At 44.0% G+C, this 26,122-nt stretch overlaps 1 protein-coding gene across 1 annotated transcript in view; it reads right to left on the bottom strand.

Moving 5' to 3' along the window:
• DIS3L2 (DIS3 like 3'-5' exoribonuclease 2) overlaps positions 1 to 26,122 on the bottom strand; it is a 164,735-nt gene that overhangs the window by 98,301 nt on the left and 40,312 nt on the right. Inside the window, exons 7-8 of the mRNA XM_085232503.1 lie at positions 11,682 to 11,916; positions 70 to 176 (exon numbers count right to left, since the gene is read on the bottom strand). Of these exons, the coding sequence (XP_085088629.1) occupies positions 70 to 176; positions 11,682 to 11,916 (342 nt within the window). The remainder of the gene's footprint in view (positions 1 to 69; positions 177 to 11,681; positions 11,917 to 26,122) is intronic.

Below are 26,122 nucleotides of genomic sequence, written 5' to 3'. Positions count from 1 at the left end.
GGGAGGCCAATGCTGGTCCTCCTTCAGCCTCTGGAAGCACACTCATGCTGCCACTTTCTATGGACTTACCTTAGCTGTCCTTTGAAGGAACTTATCTGGGAGGAGCCTGGGATCGTTCACCTTGGGTACCTCCTCTTGTTTTGTTCTGTGCACAGCACCGATCCCACCAGCTTTCACTGCAACAAATGAGAAACACAGCCGTTACTGTAGCATGTTTCCATCATGAATTTATGTTGGACTTTTGCTGTAAAATACGATGTGAGGTGCATGAATTAGACTTATCTGAAAGGAGAGAGCTCTCAAGTGCTTGCATAGCCAAGTATTAAGCAACTTTATTTCTCCAGACTACAAAAGAAAGCAGGTATATGCTCACTTACCATGGAGATCTGCTGAAAAACAACAAAAGTCAAAACAAATCCAAACTTTACAAGTACAAATTTATCAGCCATAATAAACAAAATGGTGGAAAACACTATTTCTTAAATACTAAGAAATACATTAATTTCCTGGCACTGCTTAGTTGGAGTCATTAACATTATATAAACAGTCCTTTAAGTACATACATTCATTTAATATTTAATTTCCTTAACAAATGTTATGCAAGGTTATAAAACACATGTTTATCTTAGACATTGAAACCACATCTACTAAGCTGACCCTCTTCGGCTGCAGACCAGGATTATTAAAAAGCCTTATGAAAGTAAGTGCTGTGTATGACAAACAGCCACGCTCCTTCCCCTTGATACTCCTTCACCAGATGCCAAGAGTATTTAAATCAACTGACAGCTAAATTCCAGTTTACAATTTTCACAATGAAAGTATCTGTTACAGGCAGCCAGCACGCCAATGCTTTCTGTATTTACAAACAGCCAACGCAATCCTTGCCATCCAGACGGCTTGGACCAGCCCCTGCGAGCCAAATGGCTGCTGAGAGCCCGTGGCTACTGGTCTGACAGCAGCTTTAGAACGTGATTTTTTCTGGAAGAGGCTCAGGAGAGACCTTACTGCTCTCTACAACTCCCTGAAAAGAGATTGTGGTGAGGTGGGGTTCAGCCTCTTCTCGCAGGTAACAGCGATAGGACGACAGAGAATGGCCTCAGGTTAATGCCAGGGGACATTCAGCTTGGATATTTGGGAAAAATGCTTCTCAGAGAGAGAGGTGATGCACTGGCACAGGCTGCCCAGGGAGTGGTGGAGTCACCGTCCCTGGAGGTGTTCAAGAACCATGAGAATGTGGCACTGAGAGACGTGGTCAGTGCGCAATATTGGTGGTAGTTATATTAGGTGATCCTAGAGGTCTTTTCCAATCGTAGTGATTTTGTGATTCTCCCTGTGATTTTGCTGGATGAACTCGGGTTTGCCACAACAAGGGTTACCGAGGGATAAATCCCCCATGGAGCCTTGTGATTATAAACAAGTTGGAAAAAAAAAACCTGCTGGGATCATTATACACAGTTTAAAAAGTGGAGATATTCAAGTTACACACCTCATTGCTTTTCTCCTCTAAGATCGCTGTCAGCTAGAGGCTGGGCCAGGAAATTGGTCAGCAAAGAATAAAAGCAAGGAGCCATTCTATTTTCTTAAAAATTTTCAAGCTATCAGTAAATAAGAAAGGGTTTACGGCGTGCCAACTGTAAAGACAACTTGGACAAAGAACGGGACGATCCGAGACAAGGAAAAACTGGCAGGCAGGGAGGGGGCAATGGGAGCTTGGTAGCCTTCCAAGGGCCAGCCGTGCAGGCACACCTGACGCAAGCTCAGTGCTTTGCTGGAGTGAACTCTGCCACCACACAGCACACGCTGGATGGAAGAGGAACCAGACCTACACGTGTCTGGAAAAAGCAAGATTTGCACTCACTGCTTTCCCAGCATAGCAGAATGAGAGCACTGACCTGAGGCACATCGGACAAGAATGAGAAGAGCACCATGCTCGAGGAATACGTCCCTATTAATGCTGACTTCTTTCCACTTTTCCTTCCAATTCCAATTTCTCCAAAAAGTTGCTTGCATTTTTTCGCAAAAGCATGAAGAAAAGGAGCCAGCAGCAGAGTCCTTGGAAGGTATCACATGCACACATAGGAAAGCACAGAACCACCAGCAGGGGCTGTCACTTAGAGCCCAGCAAATGGGTCACCAGCACATCCTTCACCTGGGACAAACAACAGGCAGGACTGCTGTATTTCTGCCTACGGGAACCCAGGACAGGTACCAGAAGGCATATGAAGTCTCACTTTGACACATGGCAGAGCCTGCCTCTTGCCTTCACGGCCAAAATCAACCAGGGGCCTTTGGCTGGCTGGAGAATACCTCCTTCCTCAGGGGTCTCTCCAGTTTCAGCAGCCCTCCCAAAAAATCCTGGAGTTAGTAGAAACTCCATCAGAAGGAGGGTCAGATCTGCAACATCAACAGAAAAAAAAAAAAAAAGAAAAAAAAAAGAAGAAAGTAAATCCCAGACATCTGCCTATTCCTCCCACCTTTCTCTAGTATCTAAAAGGCCAACACATACATTCACTGTTGGACAACACTCTTGAAACCAAAACAGGAAAACATGCACAAGAAGCTCTGTACTCGTTGGGCCAAAAGATGTGGACTTTTCGATAGCTCATAGCTGCTTCTTTTGCAGTTAACATTCTGATGATAACAGGACTACATCTAATGCTCAGAGGTCTACACCAGCAGAGCACCAGCAGCACAGCTTCCTTACAACGAAGGCAGTGAGAAATCTGTCACCCGAGTCCCCTAAACACAGTCCGACAGTACTGCACATCTGCCTTCATAGAATCATACAGGTTGGAAAAGACTTCTAGGATCATCTAGTCCAACCATCCACCTACCACCAACACTGGCCACTGACCTCATCCCTCAGTGCCACGTCTCTACGCTTCTTGAACACCTCCAGGGATGGTGACTCCCCCATCTCCCTGGGCAGCCCGTGCAAATGCATCACCACTCTTCCTGAGAAGTACTTTTCCCAGATATCCAACCTGAACTTCCCCTGCCACAACTTGAGGCCATTCCCTCTTGTCTTTCTATTCATTGAAGCTGGAATTTGATGAGTAGGTGGGTGGAGAGAGGAACCAGGGCTCCTGCAGAAGCTGGTGGTCTAGAAGATCTGAGCTGGGAGACAGCTCACAGAGCAAAGCAGAGCCATAGAGGCAATTCTGAAGGAGAGTTAACTTGAGAGAGAAGCAGATTTTTGAGCAGGGGAGGTGGGAAGAAACTCCTTGCATTATGCCAAACTAAAAATGAATTATTCTGACCCCTTTACTGTAGTGGTTATCCAATGACCATTCAATATTTCCACCCTGGGCAAAGACATGTTTTCTGAGAAAGATTTACTATGTTAGCTTGGGCAATACTTCATAAGCTTATCTTACAGTGAAAACACACTTCAGCAACTAGGATCCAGTGAAACTGCATTATAATCTCAGTGTTTTCCTTTCAGCGATTATCTGACAAACCAAAACTGTAACAGTCTTACTTTAAAAAAATATATATTAGGCACTAGATACAAAAAGCAAGTCAAATTAGTTATGTTATTACCAAAAAAATAGATCCAGGACGTTGTGGAATTTGCCTCCCTCTGTCACAGATGGATGGAGGCAGCTTCAGAGCACAGTCAGATCTGCCTGACAGCATTCCTAGCTCAAACTTTTCCCTTTCTTTCTTTTTCTTTTTTTTCTTTTTTTTTTAAGCTCCCCCAAATTTCCTTCTACAATTAAATTACCAGGCATTAAGACATGGCCAAAGTGGACCAAAAGTCATCAGACTAGAATTCTGATTACTTGTGACAGATCCAAAGTTATTTTCACTATGGTCACTGTGGAAATTTGCAATTCTGTCCAAAAAGAATACAATTAAAGATGCAATATCCACTTGCAAATGAAAATATATCACAGTTTCAGATCTCAAAAACAACTCACTGGAAAAAAAGAAAAGTCTTCTCTCTCTGGATGGAAAGAAATGAGTTTTTAAAAAAATATAGTTCAATATTTGCTACTTCAGCTAGAAGAACCATCTGCTTGAGAAGTTAGCTGGCTTACGTGGGCATACAGCTCCTCAGAAGACATCAGTGGTAGGAAGCTTGTAAAAAATGAAAATGTGACTCTTCAGTTTGGTGCTCAGGTAGCAGAACATCTGTAAGCTTTTCAAGAGCAAAGCTTATTATTTTCTAACCGAGTGGCAAAATTCAGGTTTTCTGCTGTCTGTTTCAATAAGCAGTTTTCGGCTTATTATGTTTTAGTACCACAAAACATGGAAATCGATGTTTAAAAAGAAGCACAACTGATTATAAATATCACCTCAAGGGTTACACCACACTGAAATGACGCATTTTTGGCAGTTCTGCCTACTAACACAAGAGAGAGATGGAAAGGAAAACTCCCCTAAACCAAAATCGAGTACATTCAAATGCACACATGCTGGATCACAGCCATTGTGCTTTGATCTTAACGTCAGGGATAACAGATAAGGGATAAGAAAGAAACACATTTGGCTAATGGTGCTACAGGGTTCTTCACATTCTGTCACTGGTATTCATTGGCATGGAGCAGGTCTTTACTCCAGAATGCAAAACCACTGGTCCTAACCAATACTTCACATCCATACTTGGTCTTACGCACCACCAAGTAAACCAAAATGCAATTTTCTGAGGGTCAAAGTAAAAGGAATCTGGTTTCTTATAAAGATCTGTTCCCGGTCAAACGATTTCAGCTTCTAGAAACTTGTTTTGGTTCCTAGAGAGGCAGACAACACAATTTGATGTGAAATCCAGTCACTACTTGGGCAGCGAAAGGGCCAATTCACTTGTCACCAGACACAATCCAGAACTAGAACTTAGATCAAATAAGCTACAAGTCTTGTTTGGGAAAAAGCCACACAAGCAGCAATATTTTGCAAGTATTTCTATCTACACACATAGAGCTTTCCACTTGTGATGGAGGGAGCACACAGCTGCCTGTGACAACACTGCTAAGATAACAGCTTTGGAATCCAACAAGTGCAGCTTGTCCAAATTCAGCCTAACTGCTCCTGTGTGCAACATGGGAAGGCTCTGCAGGTATAAAAGAAAAGCAGCTTTGAAACACACAGCACTCCTGAGCTGCCTCATCACAGAGCAGTGTGACATCAGAGCATAAGTAACTTCCTAGAGATGCTGGTTTTGAACGCTCTAAGCAGACTCATGCTGCCACAGCCGTTCATGTCTGAACACCTGGATTCAAACATCTGCATATCCAATGGCATGCTGACCGGGAGACTCAGATGATGACCAAGGAGATTTATGAAGATGCACGCAAATGGGAGGAGACCCTCAGAGAGGGAAAGGAAGGGCATAATAACAGATGTGTACAGCAAAAAAAATGACCATCTGCAATAACACAGAGCAAAGGCAATGTGGAGGTGTGAGTATAGCCAGCTTCCTTACACACACAGCTCAGCAAAGCACAGCCATCTACTTGTATTTAGCCACCTCCACGAGAAAGGACAGTGGAGATGGCAGAATAATGAGATAGAAGTGTCAATGCTCCTTAGAACCCTCTAAGCCTGATCAACAAAGACTCAACGTCCTTCTAGAAAGCTGCCATCGCACCCAGGAGATCAAACTGTGTCTGTCTCAGTAGCCACACAACATCACTGCAACCACAGCGCTGGTATTCAGACCTCAGACCCTTTTCCATCCTTGAGAAGTTGCCAGTCAACAGGGAGGGCTGGAAGCTCTATTGCAACAGAATTAAATCTCCAAAAACTCAGGCAGTGCAACAGTCTACAGAAATACAGTTTTATTACATTAACAACAAGTAAAATTAAAATGTTACAAAAACATTTCCATTAACTATTTTGCCTACTTAATGTTTTTCCTTCCTGTACGTGCATTTGTTCCCAAAGCGTGTGTGTCCAATTTTACAATTGCATGGAAAATATGTTAACTAAATGAACCCTAATCTGATTCATCCTGAAAATCACACTGCTAACAATGACCATACTCTAACATGTTTATCTTCACACCCACCATTCAGTTGCAATACCATAACCTCTCCTTTTTCTTGACCTAGACTTCTAACTCAAAGGAGAAACACAGGTGAATTCAGGAACATATGGTAATACGCTGAACTTAATCTAATTCCCATTAACTAACTGCCAAAGTAATTTTTTTTTCTTTGTTTAAGAAGTCATTTGGGGGTCAAGATAACTTACTGGGAAAGAACAGCATAAAAAGCTTCCGCAACATTAACTTCCACTGCAGGCATCAGCCGTGCAACAGAAGAACAACAGAGGCTTAGCCAGTCTGTAGCATTCAATCAATGTTACCTTAAAGCCCACTTTGTCCAACACCAGTTGAACACGTTTAAGTTGTTGTACTGTTTACTCTTCGAGTCATCTGTGCTCTCGTATGCAAAAAGTTACAGCAACATCCAAAAGAGCTAAATCCAGAGACCTGCAAACGTGAACTTATGATGAACGAATACAGAGCTGAGTCGAGCAGCTGAAATGGCTCCAGCTCCTCTGCTGGTTTTCCAGGCTTCAAGCAGAGTGAAACCGATCTGATTTTTGACAGTTCCACCTCAAGGATTTCTATTAAAAGCCATGTAACTGAGAAGATTTCCTGGTGAGCTTTCACTCTGTTGTGGCCTAGAAATGTTCAGAGCTATGCAGTGGAGACGATCCATCTCCAGAAAGCTGCAGGCTAGGAAAGAACCATGAAGGCTCCTTAACAGTGCTCAGAACAAACAGGAGCCTCTGAAGAAGAGAAAGAGGAACATTTTTTCTTTCCAGCAGCCAGTGAGGTTGGTGGGCTCCAAATTTGTCACAGATTTATTATCAGCCAAACTAAAAGAATGGGACCTGAGCAGAGCGGAGGGACAAGCACGTTGTCCAGATTCTCATCACCGTCGCCCTTCCCTACCTGGGGACTTGGCCAAGCAGGGAAATGGGAATATTGCTCTAAACTCTGCCTATGCCAATATGAGACACTGCTGACTGCAGAAGGGCTCCAGGTGAGCACAGAAGCACCTGCTCACAAGAAAGAAAAAAAGAGAAAGCACATGAAAGGAGAAGTCTCGCAGAAGCTCTGGAGAGGTTGCAGAAGTGCAAAACAAACCTAAGATTATGGATACATTTTTCCTCTTTGCAAGAAGGATCCAAAAGTCTTTCTGAGCCTTGACTCTGGAACAGAACCTCAAGCAAAAAATGCATTATTGCATGGCCATAATGCAAAGGTAGCAAACATCACCGCTCCCACTGAACCAAGCAACCCCAAGCTGTTCAGTAACATCCTGTGGTCAGCAGCATGGACACCAAGCAATTTTAGGTGATAATTACTGACCTCACCAAGTTTATTAGAGACTGAGATAGTCACATCTGACTTGAAAAGAGACTGACCAGAGTCCACCTGGCCAATGCTGAACAGGCAGGGAGACAGGACTTAAGCTGTGCAGCACCTCTAGCCCAAATTCCGCTGACTCTACCTATTAACCATCAGCTATTTGACTCAATTTTCCATCCCACAATTGGCTGAGTTGGTTGTCAGTTTACTCTGCCCGTAAGCGAGCTATTTCTATTCAACTTCATGACGTCAAGGCAGTGAGCAAACCTCTCACACATTTAAACTCTGATCTGCAGCACTGTAGGTGTAAGGGGAAATCCTGAACAAACACAGCTATCTGATTGCCGCCAGGGCAGGCAGTCCACCGACCTAATTACCTCTGTGAGCCACCCTGTGGGAAGCAGGATATTCTGCCTATCTGGGAAAGTAAGATCTCTCGTGAGAAGAGCTGGGAAAAGCCAAGCGAACTAGTTTGACCAAGATAGCTCTTGGCATAGTGACGCGGCTTTGCAAACTTTTATTTGAATATCCTTTCACAAAGAAAGGGCTGGAGCATTTTTTGAGCACAGCTGCCATTCTCACAAGTAGTCGCTACTGTTCCACAGCTACTTTCTCTTTATCAGAGCAAAACGATACCGATATTTAACAAGGGACAGCTCACATTGCATAAACTCAGGTGACACACAAGCCTGAGTGAGGATACAGCAGGATACACCGTGAAGTATTCTGTACAGAACATCTTGCCCTTTTCTTAGGCTGGGAGGATTCAGAAAAAAATCTATTTTTTTATTACATATTGACATGTAGCGTAAGGAAAATCCTTTTACAGCAGTGATAAGTCACAGAAGTAACATATTCCAACTCAGTAATAACGATACAAGTTACACCACCTCTGTTCCAGTAGTGAATGCGAATGACGGTTAAGGAAAAGAATTACAGATCTGGCAAAGGCCGTGCCCACTGGTGGATGACTTCTTTGCATAGCAGTGACAGAGTAACCCTGAGAACTCAGGGTAAAACTGTGAGGATTTACCAAGCACTACGGAGCATTAATCTTTTCTCTGCACGCAGTATTGCTCAGAGTAGTGCCAGGATACTACGCCTTGGTCTTTGCCTGCGTTCCAAGAGGGCAAAGGAAATGCTGGAGGGCTCAAAGCCACCACTGAGCTGAGAGGCTTTCTTCAGATTGGACACTCACAGTGCTAACTTGTACAGTCCTCACAAGGAAAGAACAGAAAGTTTGTTCAGTGTGTAGAAATATTTGTGCCCTGGAAATACAGCTGAAAGAGCAGGAGGGAAGGAGCAAAGGGATTTCCAACTTTACTAAAATAGACCTACATCCAGTGACCAGCACTTAACATTAAGAAGATCTAACTTTGGAACAAGATCGTGTTGCTCTTCATGTGGAACAGCTTTCTGGAGAGGAAAAGGGCTCATCACTTCCCAACCCAGAGACCTTTCTAAAGATAATCTTTAACCCAACTGCTCCGCAAAGCAGAGCAAACTAGTTTGATCAGAACAGCTTCTGGTACAGTGACATCAGTGACAAACTTTTATGTAAAGATTCTTGAGCAGAGCAAATACTGAGCACTTTTACGAGTAGGAAACTTTCAGAAATTATATAGGCTGAGAATTAGGCTCGACATAATTGTCTTTCTTTCTTTCTGCAGACTTCTTCCTTGTTTATCCCATCCTTTTTCGGCTCCCTTTAAATCCTGCAGAAGCATAGAAGTCCCAATGGACACCTTCAGGAAATTCAGCCTGCTCAGACCTGGGCCATAATCAGTGTGCACAAAGTTTCACGCTTCAGAGCTTCTGACAGCAAGGTCCAACCCAAAATTACTCGTGCCAGTGCATAAGTGGAGATGAAGGGGGGATTGTGCTCTGAAGAACAAAGCCACGAGGACAGATGGGAAACAGGCCAGGGCAGAAAGGACATCACATCAGCCCATACTCCCAGCATAACCCAGGGTGCTCTTATTTGAATGACTCATCTACTTTTATTCTTCCTGGTTCATCCTGATTAGCAGCAGCAGAACAAATAGGCCAAAGACACTGCGTAATTCTATTCCATCAGAAAGGACAAAAGTCATCTTGCAACTGAGAGACAGCTATCTACAAAGCCTGTGTACGTGCACAGAGAGTTGAGCATTGCCCCGTAATGTCTAGGGCAACTTTGGCTTTGTTGTTTTCCCCTAGATCTTTTTACCCCCCAACCCAGAGTGAGCACAGTTTGCTTTTTATTATGCTAGGATAGCTATGGACAATTCCATTTGCTGGAGGCCCTCCCTGCCTTCCAGCACTGCTGCCTTGTTCCACTGGAAGGCTCTAGCAATTGCAAACTTCTAAATTCTAAATTTTGCCTTGAAAAAGTGCACATTTGGTCCTTTTAAAAAAGCATTTTGCGCCACACCTGGCCGTCCTGAGGGCAGAATTTGGCAGTGTCTCTTCTTTTTTCAGGACAATTATCACTGATGCTAGAATAACTATAGCTGTTTTCCAGGCGAGACTTAAAATGTGGATATGTGATGATATGAGAAATTGCATGGAGGACAGGAAACAAGCCAAAGTAATCATTAGCTGCTCAAAAACACCTACAGAAAAAGCAGCATCGTAAACTTTATATGTATGAAAAAAGGAGGGCGTTAAATAGCAGAGGAAGAAAGTGGAGAAAAATCCATATGGGTTGTATAGCCAAAGAAGCTGAAACAGCTATTAAGAGAGTTGATAGCAAAATAAACTCAGCAGAAATCTAACCAGCACAATCACACCAACCACGAGGCCTGGGGATGAACAAGGAAAGACCGTGAAAAAAGAAGAAAACCACAGTGGAGAAATAGGCTGAGTTTGTACCATGTAGACAACGCTATGATCTAACATTTGTCCTACAAATACTATCCAAAGATAGAACTGAATGGCAAAACTCAGATTTTTAAGAGACAACCGGAGAGCCTCCAACAGCAGTTACTCCAGGGCACCTTGAGAACTATGATACAGCAGGAAAAACAATTCCCATTGTGCTTTTACACCCAAGCCTACTTATACAGGTGAAATAAAATACTGGCTCAAGTCTATACTTATTTTAGATACTGGTCCCAAACTACACTGTTTCTGACTTTTAAATTGCCATTGCTATTAAAAGCAAGACCAGAAACGCAACAGACACATGACTCAGGATTACATCAGGAAATTGAGAATTGCCAAGTCAAAGCGGCAGCTTGACAGCGCAAAACTTTAACATGGGGTCCAAGATGGCAAAAAGATGGCGTTAATTGCTAGCTACACAAAACAGCTGTGGACAATACAAGTAACTCCCAACACAAAACTTACACTGGAAAGCAATGGAACAAGACAGAAGTTGGTTCACATACTTTGGCAGTAAATGAAAGCCAGAGGAAGTACCAGAAGGAAACAGCATCATGAACTGGTGGGGTGGCAACTCCAGTCACAAGTTGAAACCAGTGTTTGGTCATAAAAGCTACAACCTCTACATAAATGCTATTTCCATTTCTATTAACAGATGGGTGTGAGAAATGGAAACCTACCAACAGCATAAGCAGAGGTCTGCGCATCTCCAAAAGCAGGAAAATATCTCAGGAAAATGCAAAGTATTAAATAGAATAGCTTTACAACAACCACCGAGATTTGTCAGAGACCAACAACTACTTATAACCTAAGTTGCTGCGCCAATTGTCAGAATCCTTTCGACACACAGCTCTTCAGAAGAGGAAATCTTCAGAGATTTAGTACCAGAAAGTGCATGCAAAGAACAGCATGGAATAGTCTGGGACAGGGGAGCCTATTTTATTTTGCCCTAAGCAACATTTGATGGTTTGGATGGAATTCAGATTCAGAATAAAATAGGTTTGCCTTCAAAACAGATCACATAATTGGCTTTAGGTTTTAGTGCAATTTTCTTTTTAAATGGACCAAATCTTTAAGTTGCTCATAACTCAACTGTTTGAAAACAGCAACAAACCTCGCTGCCCCTAAGGAAATATATTCTTATCCCCAGACTGACATACATAGATTGGCCAGCCAAACTGCGATGAAAACTGCTACAGCAGCATCTTGAACAAAATAGCAACCAGCAGTCCCCAGACAGCCCTGAGAATTGCAAATCTAAAGGTGTGACTTCTGTTTCACAGATTTGCTTTACATCAATCACAACTACATAAAACCCAGTCCTTAATATCCATTCAGAACTACGAAGGTGGCTTAGGAGAAAGGGATAGAAGCGATAAGGCATTAAGATTTTATGCCTGTACTTTATACCTTGCAACAAAGCGAGGCAACAAAGCAATACTTCAACAGTTTGCTCAAATAAAGATTTAAATCAGCACTCTGATCTACTCACCCTTTTCAGTGGTATCCAGGGAAAGTTTCTTGATGTCATGAGCCAACGTGTCCGGCAAGTGGTCTTGTCCATGCTCTGCATCATTATCATCAAATTGAGCTTCGATAATGACATCCGGACTCTTAGCGTCGCCTTTTGCCGCCTCTCGAGGCACACAAGTCCCCAGCGTATCCTCAGGGACATCTGATTCATGCGTGGCTTCTGTTTCTTTGTCACTACCATCTGGCTTTATTACCTGGAGGAGCAGGGGATTAAAAACAAGAGGCGAGCTAAATCACTGGACTGAAGAAAGAAAACATTATCTTTCTGTTTTCATGCGCATCCCCAAGGATCTGACGATGAATTGTGGGTGGCTGGTGGCACACTGCAATTGCCATGTAATTAGCCACAGATATTGCACAATCAAAAGAAGTACCTCGCTAGGATAAAGATTGGAACAGCATGGCTTTCGCAGTACCTCAACTGTGACAATAATGTATCCAAAACGTACTTAGAGCATAACCATCCAGCTCCTGCCAAGCCTCTAATCAGCTCCCCGAAGTTGGGAGTGAGCACAGCGATGGAGGAGGATGCGGTACAGCTGCAGGAGCTGCTCAGCCATTGTCCATAGACACAGTGCCCACCCAGGGAGCTCCCAGCACATGATTTGGAACGGACTGAAAAAGAACAGAAAGGAGAACACCGTGCCCTGTGACCTGGGGAGGAACTGGACTGTGGCAGCTCAGTAAGGCACCAACATCTACATTTATTGTAGGCTGCTGCCTTTTTTTTTTTTTTTTTTTTTTAAGGCACGCCATTATTGCTGCTACCTACACAGATCTCCTGAATAAATTACCAAGGGGTACGAATTCAGAGCATTTAACCAGTAACTAACTGCCTGGTAGTTCAGACAAGTAACTGGCCACTGCTACAGATTTGTCCCTGCTTTGGTACAGCAGTGGCAAATGGAGAGGAGAAACCATATAACGTATGCAGAAACCTTGTCCAGGTAAAGCAGACAACCGACCTGGATGGCATCCCTCTTTGTGCACTGCAAGAACTGCTCTGTCTTGGTTACACTGATCAAAACAGTTCACACCTTGGACTACTTTGCTTTTCCTAGCATCCTTTGCACAACCAACAGCGAGCTACAACCAACCCAACCGTGTAACTGACCCAAGCAGTCCTGGAGCCCAGATTCAAAGCCGTGTTTAAGTTTCCCTCAAGCTGCAGTACATCAGTGCAAAGTTCAGATCAGGGTGGGAAAAGGAATAAACCCACTGGAGGCTGAAGGCACCAAAAGCTAGGGAACCCCATCCCAAAGTCCTCCTGGCAGCACTGTTGCTGGCGATCACTGGGCACGATGTGTGCTGGAGGTGCTCCTCTTCCATCCCCAGTCCCCAAGCAAAGGGACCTCTAAAAATACAGGAAAAAAGCTTTCCTGTAACATATTTTTGATAATGTGCAGTCATCAGCAATAAGGCATAAGCAGCCTCAAGAGGTCCTACTGGAGACAACCATTCCAAATGAGGAAAAGTACAATCCAGAAAGCTCCACGTTTTTTTGTCCAGTAACTAAAAAGCAAATAGATCAAATCAGACCTATGCAAGCAAGACTTCAGAACTTTAAATATATAAAGCTACATCCATGCTTCCAAGCAGTACCCATTTCTTTGTAATCTTTCCACAATATGTAACAGAAAATCAATTTTAAAATGGGGTTGAATTCAAGTCTTAAAAAAAAAAAAAAAACAACCTAGGATGACATTACCCTGAACTCTTGTTACCTTTTGTGACTCTGCTTTCCATCTTTTTTTTTTTTTTTTTTCCTTTAATACGTATATAATTTGTTACCATGGCAGATTCTGAATCAAACATTCAATTGTGGAAAAAAAAAAAAAAAGGAGGGGGGGGGGGGAAAGGTTTGGCAGAAGGTGGGAAAATTGCCTATTATTAAAGCTGGCTACATTCAGTTCACAAAATACTGACACACAATGGTCTGGGCAAGAACAGTCTATTAGATTAGAGAGCTGACAAGGCTCCACACGCGAGTGATGCTGCCAGTGTGCCTCTCCAAAAAGAAAACTAGTGTCAACAGTAATGTTTGGACCCTGCTATGGTCAGATGTGGATGTACTCAGCTCTTAAGTTTCAGTTGCACCAGATGTGTGCAAGTGTGCAACTGCAGCAGGAGTTCATTTTCTTCAACCCCTTCAGGCTTTGCCTGTGTGTTTTTTTTTCTTCTTAAGTCATACTTAGGGAGTGTGGGATGTGTTTTGGGTGCTAAATCACAAATCTTTCTATATCTAATGCAGTTAACAACATCAAATAGATCTGAATGCTAGGAAGCACTCCTCTAAAGATGCAGCACTGACAAGCTTATGCTTGAAGAGTTTATGTTGTGTTAAAGAAATCAGCAGATACTCATTTCCTTTTAAATGCCATACACTAAAATTAGCATGCTTCCCCCAAGCTAGGATACACACCACTGCCACCAGCTCGTGTGATGCTCCAGCTGTGCTACCTAAGCCCCCAGTCACACATTTCCTTACAGATTTGCAAATGGATTTTTGAGTAAAGTTTTCCAGAGTCTGCAAAATCACAGCCTCCATGCGGAACAGAACAGCAAAACGTTTAGATGCTGTCAAGTATGGGTGATAGGATTGGTTACCTTTGTAAGGCCAAGACAAATCACTTAGGCTGACATAACAGAGCAGGGAATTTCACAAAAATTCTTACATCACATCAAAAATCTGGGGAAGCTGTACATCACACAGCTGGATAGCTGCATGACACTTCACAAAATTTGGAGCTCAATGGATACAATTATTCCAGTTAAGATCAAAGAGGTGCTGGCCAACATGAGCTCATCACTCAGTGTCTAAAACACAGCAGCAGCATATCTGACCAGCAGACTGACCTCTTCTTGTACGCAGCATCTTGGAAGATAGACACTTTCATTATTCTGCTCTCCTGTTTCTTACTGTGCTATTGGAGCTCATACATGAAATAATGCATACAGACAGAATATATCAGAACTTCATCAGAAATGTCAAACAAACCAAATGCACAATTGTGCATGTCTGTCACACAGCCATTCGTGCAGTAGAGCATTCAGTACTTTGCACAGACCCACAAAGAGAGGATTCCCTTCTAGTGTATGACCCTACTATCATGCAGACATCCCAGGATGCATGGTTAAAGCCCACAAAAGAACCTTAACTTTCTGACTTGGGAAGTTAAACCTCAACCTCACTGTTGTATTATTTTCATATGCTCCTTAATAAAAAAAAAATACCTTTTAAGAAGCGCTTTCTTGACATTCAATCGCTTATTTCAATGTTTGATCCTTAAGATAGTGGCTGAATAAGTTTTCTTCCAACTTTAAACAAACACCCATTGCTGAATAAGCATCAAGTTTCTGCCCCATAGTGATTGGTTTGTAAAGTCACAGATGACTGAACACAAGATCTTTGAATGAAAATCCCATCTCAACCATAAACGTAATAAAAAACAGCTAGTGGGCAAGTGCATCCTGGCATGAATACGCATAATTTGGACAGCAGAGCAATTACCTCGCTGTATCCAGGCCAGTCTTGAAGAAGCCATCAAATGAATGATTGTCCTTACTTGGGAGGAATCTGTTCCAGCAGAAAACTGAACCAGGAAGCCGTACATTTGAAAGCATTGAGGGCTGCCTTCCGAGCCACAGAGAATGGCTTTCTCTGCCAGCAGCAATCTTCTATCTGCCCCGTTAGTTCCAGACTTCTCACAGACTTTCCACTTAAGCCTCCTATCCATAGGAGAAAGCACAGGCCTGTTTACTCTCACACACCAGGCATGGTTTTTCTAATGCTGCTTCCTCAATGGCAAGAGTTAACCACTCACAGGTGTCTTCCATCTCCAACTACGGAGTTGGAGCAGTGACTTGCAATCTCCTTTTAGCTACGAATCCCCAGTGCTTTTACCAATACATGTACCAACTCCCCAGAATACTTAACCTTGATCCTCACAGGCCTGCCTTTCCTTCTCACTCATCTCTGATCCTTACAAGCCACACATGGAACCACATCATCCAGGAGACATAGATACAGATGTCTGCTGGACTGGGCATTGCTGGAGGTATGCACCTTGCATGGCTAAAACCTGCACACAGCGCCATTCTTTTCAACAGAAGCTCATGCAGAGTCCTCCTCCACTGCCAGCACCTCGCAGCTAGGGAAGTAGAATCACAGAAACACAGAGGTTGGAAAAGACCAAGATCACCAAGTCCAACCCCAACCCACCCCTACATGCCCACTAACCACGAGCCTCAGTGCCACATCTTCGCGGTTCTTGAACACCTCCAGGGCTGGCAACTCCACCACCTCCCTGGGCAGAGTATACTTGCTACAAGTATTTTGGACAGGGGTTAAAAAAAAAAAAAAAAAGTGAAATTCATCTCGGAATGCTTGCATTAGAAAGAGGGACTAAGATATTGAAGTTTAGACATTTCCAGTAGAACACACTCTTCCTGAGATTCTTCTCCACCATGCTGAGACATCAAGGGCTACTTTGAGCAGAGAGCATCTTAAAACGTTCTTTAAGCATCTCACTAATTGTGCTCGGTTTTCAAAATTGCTGTCCTTTCCCACAGCAGAACTGATTAAAAGTTTCAAAGACAGCATTTGCTTTCACTTAGAAAGAAACAACAAATAGAACATGACTCATTCTTTAAAAAAGAAAAGTGCTTAAATACGTTTAGATTTGACAATGAAGGAGTATGCTCACGATATTTATCAGATTAGTCAAACTCAGTCAGCCAGACACCCTGGGAGGAGCCTTCTGCTGCTCCAGAATTCACCAAAGTCCCCAAAGGAGGTCCTGCTGTGAACATGCGGTAGGAAATCCACAAGAATACAAAACAATCCATCGAGAATTAGGTTTCTGGTGGCATTCCACGGAGGTCTGCAGTTGGCCAAGCATTCACAATAATCTGAAATTACGTATTAAGTCACTGGTAATAAAACTTGTGGATGACAAAGACTTGCAGAGCAGTCAAGTCCAATTGGTGAAGAAGGCTGATCAGAATTCAGAATATTTGAGAATAGCCAAAAGTAAACTCAAGTATCTAAGAATACGCAGCACATGCCTGTGAATGGGTCTGCCTTGGAAGTTGCTGACTGGAAAGCACGTGGAAAATTTCTAACACAAATGTCAGCACAGGGATCCCTTCTGCTACAAACTGTAAAAGCAATCTTAGCTTTGTAACATCTCACCAGTGGGAGACAGCGAGCTTGTGCAGTGCATATTCTCATACCCATACAGCGGAAAAGTCAGAGATGATGGAGTACAACAGCCCTTCGCCTCAAGTCACTGAAAAGCTGAGAAAGCACCTCATCAAACCCAGAATGTGCAGGTCACTTGTGCTAACTGCCTTCAGTGAGGTCCAAAGAGGCTCCTCGAGCTGCCGCAGAAAGGTGCAGTCAATTCGTCAGCACGTGGAAGCAAAGGACAGGGGACAGGGAGCAAAGAGGGAACAGGGAGCACAAAACACAGGAACAGTTCTAAGGAAATAAGGTCATCGGACCATGCCTATCTCCCGAGACCTGCAAATCAAGGTAAGATGCTTTCCTTCCAAAAAATACATTGCTCAAACACAAGTTCTGCTTTAGCTGTGGACAAGTTGTGGTAGAGAGACAAAGTTTAGGGCAGAGCCATTGGTCCTCTCTGGTGCTGAGCTCAGTTAAGCAATAAGTTTGAAAAAGAGAAATAGGTTAAAAGGGGTTATTTCCAAAAGGAAGAAAGACAGATGAAAACAGGGACTTTAGACCAAATTACCATCTCAGCCTTAAAAAGACCGTTGCTACCACAACACTAACACAAACAACACATTTCATACCAATACAGTGAACACCTGCATCTATTAGCCTCTCAGCTTTTGCCATATTAAACAGGCTTCACTTAAACCTGGTTCCCTCATGTTCACTCACGAGGGAGTAGGAGCGAGCCTGGCTAGCGTGAGGATGCTGTCACAGCTCATACATACGTGCTAGAGCCAAGCTACCATAAATATTAACAAGGAAGAGCTTTGCTTCTCTGAAAAGAGCAACCAAACACAGGCTGGCCTGCTCGAGCTCCTTCTTGGCTAAAGAAAGGATGGTACTTCCAATAAGAGAAAAACCACCTGTCTCAGGCACTTTCCCTTCTCTCTGCAATCTCACATACACCAAACGCTCTGGCAAAGATGACAACTCGGTACAGATGAGCAGTCTCTGTGGGAGCTGTTATGGTGTTGCTTTTAAAATAACTACGGTGTTAAAGTTGCTCTTTTGTGTTTTGTTTTTGTGTGTGTGTTGTGTTTGCTTTTTTTAAGCAATCTTAAATTCTAAGTCACTGGAAACACTTGCTAACAGCCAGCAGGATCGCTATTTTATATTATACAGCACGTTATGGTTTACATTCCAGACACATCACACGGGACGCAATAATCGTACAAACATCCACACCAAAAATCTCTCCTCCTGACAAGCAAAGGGTGCTTGCTCCCCAGTGGGCTCTGCTGTTCCCAGGTGTCACACAGTTGCAAGAAACCCATCTTTACTTCCAAGGAGTAAACTCCACAAGTAGGCAAAGGCTCCATAGAAGCAACCAGCCCCAGCTGTGCAGGGGAGACAGCACGATTAATTGCTGAGTGTTTTCAGAGCTCTTCACTGCAGGAGGCGAGAGGTGGGAGAGAAACAAATGAAATCTAACACACGCGTTTTCAAAACAAAATACAGAGGCAAATCTGCAATACATTCATCAAACCTAGCGAATCCCCAAAGACTTTCCTGCCCTTCCCTCACCAGCATCCTGCATTCTCTCCTCTCAGAGCAGCCTGCAGTGAAGTGAATGCCACGGGGAATCTCCAGGCTGCCTCCAGCACCCCAAGTAATTATCAGTCCTGCCTGAAATAAGCAGTGAGTCTGGCCACAGGGAGGGAATGATGACCCAAGTAACAGAATTAACTGCAGAAAAACAAAAAGTCATTGCCAAGTAGTCACCTTTTCTCACTACTTCACCCTGTTTCCATCACTCTTGAGCTGTTCTTTCATCTTCTCTCTGCTTCGGTCTGTACTTAAACATCACAGGTTACAGTACGCCCCTCCAAGTCCTTCTCCTACCCCTTGTACAAACACCCAGAGCAACAAGTGGAAAAGCATCAAAAAGGAATATTTTCAAGTCTGACCTTTCTGAATTCTACAGTCAAAACAAGAACTGCCTCCTCCCCACACACCTCCATTCCCTATCTGGTCTCTGACCTATCATTTCCCAAAGAGCCCCACGCTCACGTTGCCTGGCCCTTGTCCCACACCTCCGGCCTGCTTCCAAACACATCCAGCAACACCTCATTATCACCAGGCAGAAGCCGCTCTCTTCTGCCCCCATTTCTCCTGAACTCCCTCCTGTCTCCAGGCCTGCCTGCAGGCTCCCCATCTCTCCCAGTAGCATTTATGGCTCTGTGATCAGCACCCCATTGCTCTGAGTTCATTTCATCTGGTTGTCCTGTAACTCAGTAAGTCAGACAGCTCCATCAGTACGCTCCTGATTCTCAGATCCTTCAACTCTGGGCATGAGGGCACCTCACAGCAGCCGTGTGATATTCTGACACGTGGAGGCTGTGAGCATCAAGGAGACGCAGTGCAGCAGAGCATCCTGGGGTCTGCTCGTGGAACACTGCAGCCTCCATGGTGGACAAGCCCAACCTGTTCTGGGCTCCCAATGCACTACAAAGAGCTGTGTATTATTATAGCCAGATCAACAGGCTCGTTCCACACTTGCACTCCAGCTACCACCCCCAGGATCTGGTGCGAGGCTGAAAACGAAGCCTCTATTTTCAGAATGACTACAGCTATGGCTCTGACCTTCCCACACACATTCTCCAGGAGTCCCCGGAGCAGAAGTGATGCAGCAAACACCTCACAGCCCACACATGGCTCTCCTGGGCAGCTGTATGCTGTCACATTTAAAGCAGCGATGAATATTTAGCAGTATTATCCCATCCTCTCAAATCTCCCTGGTGAGAAACTCTGACCCAAGGGAGGTGCACAAGATGCAGTTCAGCATCCAACATTTAACACGCAGGAACTGACCTTTTCCTACACTCTCACCCCACAGTCAGGCTCAAAAATCCCATCAGGCACACGCAGTTCCTCCATCTACAAGCAAACCCTTTTCATAAAAGAGGCCCTCCGGGCTGGCAGCCGCCCTGCTGGACCCCAGCACAATGTTCCCTGTACCTTGGGGCTCTGCATTGCCTGCTCCTTGCAAGACCTCCCACTTTGGTGCATCTCATGAGCTGTGCGGTGCACTCCAGGCCACAGCGAACTGGAAACGAGAGCGTAATGCACAGGGCCCAGCTCTGAGGTTGCCAGAACATATTGGTTTGAAACATCACAGAAAATATTCGGCTCCATATTTTCAACAGTAGCCAGGAAGAAAATGCATGGAACAATTTTGAGAACTGTTTTTCAAAAGTCATTTAAATCAAATTATGCCCCATCCACACTGGCAGCAAAACCCTCTCTGCTAACTGGAATTGGTTTTCCTTTCTTTGCGTGTGTGTTCTTTTCTTTTTGGTTTAACTTATTTTTTAGAAACTGTCTCCCAGCCATCTTTTTTCTGGTAATGCGGACAGACGCTGCAACACCACGGGAACGGGTGCCAGGACAAAGCCTGTGATGCACAGTCCCTAGAATAAATCACTCATGAGGGGTGGATTAGAGGAAGAGAGCAACGTGGGGTTACATCTTCAAAAGATACGATTCTCTGAAATCGCTGCATTTTCTGCAAACTACTGCAAAAAGTCCTTCAGCATGAAGCTGGTGCAGAGGAGCAGGCAGGCTTCTGGATCGTTTGCAACTTCAAAACAATACCATGAATCAATATCTTTAAAAAGAGTTGATTATTACATAGTGCTTGCATGTAATCAGAAAAGAATCTACTTGTGCCGAGTGTATCATTTGAGAGCCCCGATGCCAAGCAAATCCACACCACTGGCTCACACAAACCCAAAGCATTACCCATTAACTGCCTTTTCTTTTTTCTTTCACAATACAACTATGTATGAAAAACATATTTCCTGGAAACAATAATACTTTTTGAAGACATTTTCAGCATTTCACAAGCAGAACAAGCCTGCACCCAGACGTGCCCATATGAGGAAAGTGGGCTGACAACACTAACTGATCAAAATGTGCCGCGAGGGCTATCCAAGATATTTGCATCTCTATATCTCCTAAGGCACATAGATTGGAAGCTTTGCTTAGAATCACATAAAAATGATTCCTTACGTGTCTGTGAAAATCTCTCACTGGCGATCAGCACTTGAAGTTAAGGAGGCAGGAAACAAACAACTCAGCAGGGAGTTAACACGTCGCAGCTTGCTCCTTAAGTCCCTCATTTTCTCATTTAGTCCTTCTGATTGGGCTCTGAGTGCCAGTTCCCAGGGGTCTCAGCCCCGCACATGTTCTGACACACTTTCAAAGCCCAGAATGGTACACCTGGGACAAAGCACACACTGTTCAGGAAGTTTGCCGGGGCCAAGAAAAGCAATAGAAATTTCCACGGTTAACTCTCATTACTGTTTGCCAATAAGTCTCTTATTATGAAAATCCATAATTGGAAACTGTCATATTACAGAATAATTTACGGAACTTTTCACAGTATATGTGGCCCAGTGGGAGCCTCCTTTGATGTGTTCCATCAGCCCAGGTCTGCTTATTTATTCATGCAGCGAAAGAAGAGCATCAGGAACCTAAACAAGTCATTGCTGAAGTGCCACCGAGGTTCCCACTCCAGAAGTGCTTCACATAGTTCCTCGCTTCTCAGCCCCTTCTGTCATTCATCTTCATGGCTGCATTCAGTCAACAGCTTGGCTGCCCCGTCCTTATTTCATTTCATTTTCTGCAGAAACATTCCTGCACATACATTGTCATCAGTGCACTTGGAGGACGAGGCAGCAAAGCACAGCTGCACACTGCCTGCATCCTGCCGTGCTGCCTCCGGTCCATCAGGTGAGCTTGGCAGAACTACGTGCTACTTCTCCAGCCTCTGTCACATCGAGGAAACTGGCACCTCCACTGACTCCTAAAGCAGATTTCAGTTGCATCAAAACACAGCTCCAGCCAAGAACAACAGCCACCTCCGAAGACGGCGCGATGCTATTATGCTATTACGGTGAGCTGCTCACATACAGCAGTGCTTCCTTCATAGATCCCCACCAGCTGGTGTAAAGGCAAAGGATTTCCCGACAGGTGCTGCAGGGGCACCCCAGCTGCCTCTCACGCTGGGAGCTTTCTGTGCCCAAAGTCACTTCTGAAGAGAAGCCAAAAGCACTCCTTCACCCTTTGATATCAGCAAGTTCCAACAGCATCTCACTGTGACACAAAGCACACAGCACCTGTGGGCAGGAGGAGGGAGCTGCCAGCAGCATGCTTTGCTCAAAGATTCCTGCAAATACACAGCGTGGGGCTTTGGGCTGGAAGGTTTCCCCACGAGTGACCTAAACCTGCTACAGATCCCTTTTCCTTGGGTTTCCTGACTGAGAAACCATTTCAGCCAAGCATGCAGACAACTGGGTTTTCAATGCCTAATTAGAAAGATGTCTGCAATCTTTGTCTACCATAATAGAATCACAGAACGGATCCAACCTGGCCTTGGGCACCTCCAGAGACGAGACGGGGCACCCACAGCTCTCTGGGCTGCAGTTCCAGAGCCTCAAATGATACCACAGTCAGACCAAAACACTACTAGAGCCAGAAAACCCCCAGAATTCATTCCTATCTAAGGCACACAACAGGTCCTTTATGAAAAAGCTTAAGGAAAACAATCCTGCCATCTGCTACCAGGACTTCAGGTAAGCCGTTCAAACCATCCTACCAATTTCCCAGTGCCGAAACTGTGCTGGGCAGACCTGCTCACTCCTGGAGAGGTTACAGCTGAATTTAACACAGCTAGGAAGACAGAGGCCAAGTGTGAGAAGAAGGCTGAAAAGAGCAAAGTGGCTGCAAGGTTGTGTGTGATAAAGCCACAAATATAAATACTCACCAGTTTTCATAGATTAGAGGTCCTGGGTTGCTCTGTTTCATGGGTATCAAAACAAGCACAAGTCAAGGAAAAGCAAATTAAGGCAGCTGGGCAGGCAGGTGCCCCAGGACAAAGTGAGGGGATACTTTTACTTTTCACTAAATGGGGACCACATTTGGTTAACGTGCAAACGGGAGGATCAACATTCCCAAATACTTCACACCCAGGTTCAGAGCATTATGTTAGCTTAGGGTTTATCAGAAGCACCAATACATCCACTCACTTTCTGTTAACCACACAGAATGTACTGAGCTCTGCTCACAGCTACACAGATCAGCCTTCCACCATAGGAACTAACACGGTGGAAGGGCTGTGTCAATTTATTTGCAGCTGATGGTAGTAAGTTTGGAAGTTTCAAACACATATTAATAAGAATTATGGACAATTTGGATACCCTCACTTACCTGAAATGAACTCATACTTCGACGACTCCATTTGTTTTCTACTTGTGCACTTTTGCCCTGGTCTGAATCAGGGACACACTGTACTCAGCACAATACAACACTGCTGCACAGAACTCTTAGGAAGTTTTTTTAAAGATAAAACATTAACAGGAGGGAATAGATGAGAACAATAATGTTGCATACAGATTGACTTGGAAAAGAGCCCATCTTATGGAGTTAAGTGAAATCACTTGAGCTTGCATTTACACCTGGGGGCCCAAGCTGCAGTAAAGATTCTTTGAACCAAGTGGGAGATGCTCAGCATTTTGCTGAGGATGCATATTGCTGCAGTGTTTTCTCTCCACCTGGTGAAAACAATCAGTAGGACCAGGTTTCCTCCTGAAATGGCGACAGGGAAATGACTGCTGGCATTTGCGTCACAAGGATCTGCTCAAATTACTTGGGGATGAATCTTAACACAAAGCAAGTGCTTCAAGTTAGACGTCTGTAGCTCTGTCTGCTTGCGTAAACCTCTGGTAATATGGTATCCCTCATTAAGTTCTGAAACAGTGTTTATTAGAAGGGTAAAATGCATCAGCCTCCTCCACCAGGCTCCTCAACTTATTTTCATGACGTCAGTATTCAGGTTTATTTAACCCAGCGAAAATATACATTGATTAAGCTTGGTCTCTGAGCATCTCCTGCAGCATTGGAAAAGTCAGCCAATAGGAACAGCAAATTCTTGCTCCTTACCTTCAGAACAAGGTTTCCCCCCCACCATGAGCACGGTACAACCCATCCCACCTTTGCAAGCAGCAAACCCTGCAACAAGCACTCAGAAGTCACTGCAGAGCTCACGGCTCTGTAATGCCAGCCACCTTCTGCTGTGTTTTTTCCTGCCTGGCAATGGACGCTGTTCCACCAAAACCTTTCCACAGAATGAACCAAAAGGTATAATTCAAATTAAAACCGAACACGGGGCAAAGAGCTAACACTGGAGGGTTTCTGTTCTACCTTTCTGTCTCTAACGAGATATTTTGGTGTGTTTCTCTTCTGTGACTTCAACTTCCAGAGGAGCCTGGGCTCTCTTCCTCTCTCTTCATTAAAAAGCCTTATTTAAGCTGAGATTTTGTATACACTTTTTCTGCCAAGAACAAATTTTTACAACTGAGTATTAAGCTCCTTTTAAAAAAATCCAGAAATTTATAATGGAAATACTGACAGTGCCCACGATCACAAGCACAGAAATATTACTGCGATAGGTAGGTCGCATCCCATCCAAGAGGAAAAGTTGGTCTCTCCACCAAATTCCACTTTCATTCTGTAACAATGGCCAGTTATGAGATCAGTAAAAACAGGTGCAAAGAAAAAATAACACTGAAGATTTAAGAGTGACGATGGCAGTACAAAGCCATTACCTCGGTTACTAAAGTGCAAGATTTTTTTATTATTATTTTTAAGAAAGTCCTGAATTACTCTATAACTCATTCCTCCTGGGCAAACTCTTCTCGCAGTGGCCATCACTGGCTAACTTGGCAAATCTCTGAATTACGCTTCCAAGTTCTAATACCACAGCCGTTCCCAGAAATGATTAATCCACTGATCTATATTCAGTTTTGTCTATTTTATCTTTTGGCTCAGCGCAGTGAAGCCCACCACGACAAGATGCAGCTCAGGCGGCCACACAGAAGCCAGCTCCTCCCTGCTGACAGCCCAAACCTCTGCCCTACAGCTGGCAGGAATCTTCCCCTCCAGATAAACCTTGCTTTCCAGTAAAAAATGCACGGCTGCATACCATCACAACCCACCCCTCACAGGCTATGTAGAAGTGGTGACGAGCTGCCTAGCTAGAGTCACTGGAAGAGATTTACCTCCAATAGAATGAATCGGTGCCCACTGTGCAACGTAGTCCTCTTAATATCCTGAACACACTTCCACTTCTCTTCAAAATGCACAGTGAACACTGCAATGAAATGCAATGGAAACTAGAAATACAAGAAGAATTATGTGCTTGGTTGTGTTAAAAGGTACAAAGCCAAGTTGCTAACAGGCCATGTGGGCAAAAAGCCACAGCCTCTGCAGTGTCAAGTGTTAACCCCACTCCACACTCCTGCAAAACAAATCTGAGAATAACCAAATTCAGAAGCACAGCTCAATAACATGTGACTGTGAACCAGCCTTGACACCTGCTTATGTCATTAATAAAATATTTAATATATTAAGAGCACTCAGTCTTCAAAAGCGCTTACCGGTGTTGAAATGTGTTAGTCATCCAACAAGAGCTCTCACTTCAACACTGGAAATCACGGAACAAGGATATCAAATCCAACCTCAGCAAGGTAGCCAGCCCAAACAGTGCATCTGGGCTGTGCTACCTGTGAGCATTCCTTTCTAAAAACTGCAGCATGCCGATCTTCTCTACTAGAAAGGAGGGAGCCTCTTTCCTTCCGCAGACTGAGAGGCAGTGACGTTGTCTGCCACCTCACCAGTTAAACAAGCCTGGTCAATTCAAAGCTACTTCATCTTGAGTTCAGATCTGCTGAAATCAATGCAATCTTCACTAGGTCAATTTTCCCCTCTTAGTAAAAGTCGTTATAGGATGGCATCTACCAACTTTCCTTACTTGGGAGAAATTATTTCAAGATTATCCATAAAGGCAAATTGCAATATAGTAAATGTGTAAATTATATATATGTATATTTAAGCAACTCATAAAAAGACATTAAAAAAGAAAAACTCAAAGATCTGCACTCAGAAAAAAGTTGTACCTTTCCATGAAGGCTTCTTTACTGAAAGGAGGTTGTGATGAAGTGGAGGTCAGCCTCTCCTCCCAGGTAATTGGTGATAGCATGAGAGGCAGTGGCCTTAAATTGCACCAGGGGAGGTTAGGGTTGGATATTAGGGAAAAAAATCTTCTCAAGAAGGGTGGTGAGGCACTGGCCAGAGAGATGGGGAATCACTGTCCCTGGAGA

The sequence above is a fragment of the Meleagris gallopavo genome, chromosome 11 (assembly GCF_905368555.1).
Source record: "Meleagris gallopavo chromosome 11, MGAL_WU_HG_1.1, whole genome shotgun sequence".
NCBI classification, from domain to species: domain Eukaryota; kingdom Metazoa; phylum Chordata; class Aves; order Galliformes; family Phasianidae; genus Meleagris; species Meleagris gallopavo.
Note: the sequence above shows the minus strand (reverse complement) of the source record. Positions and strands in the feature narration are given on the sequence as shown.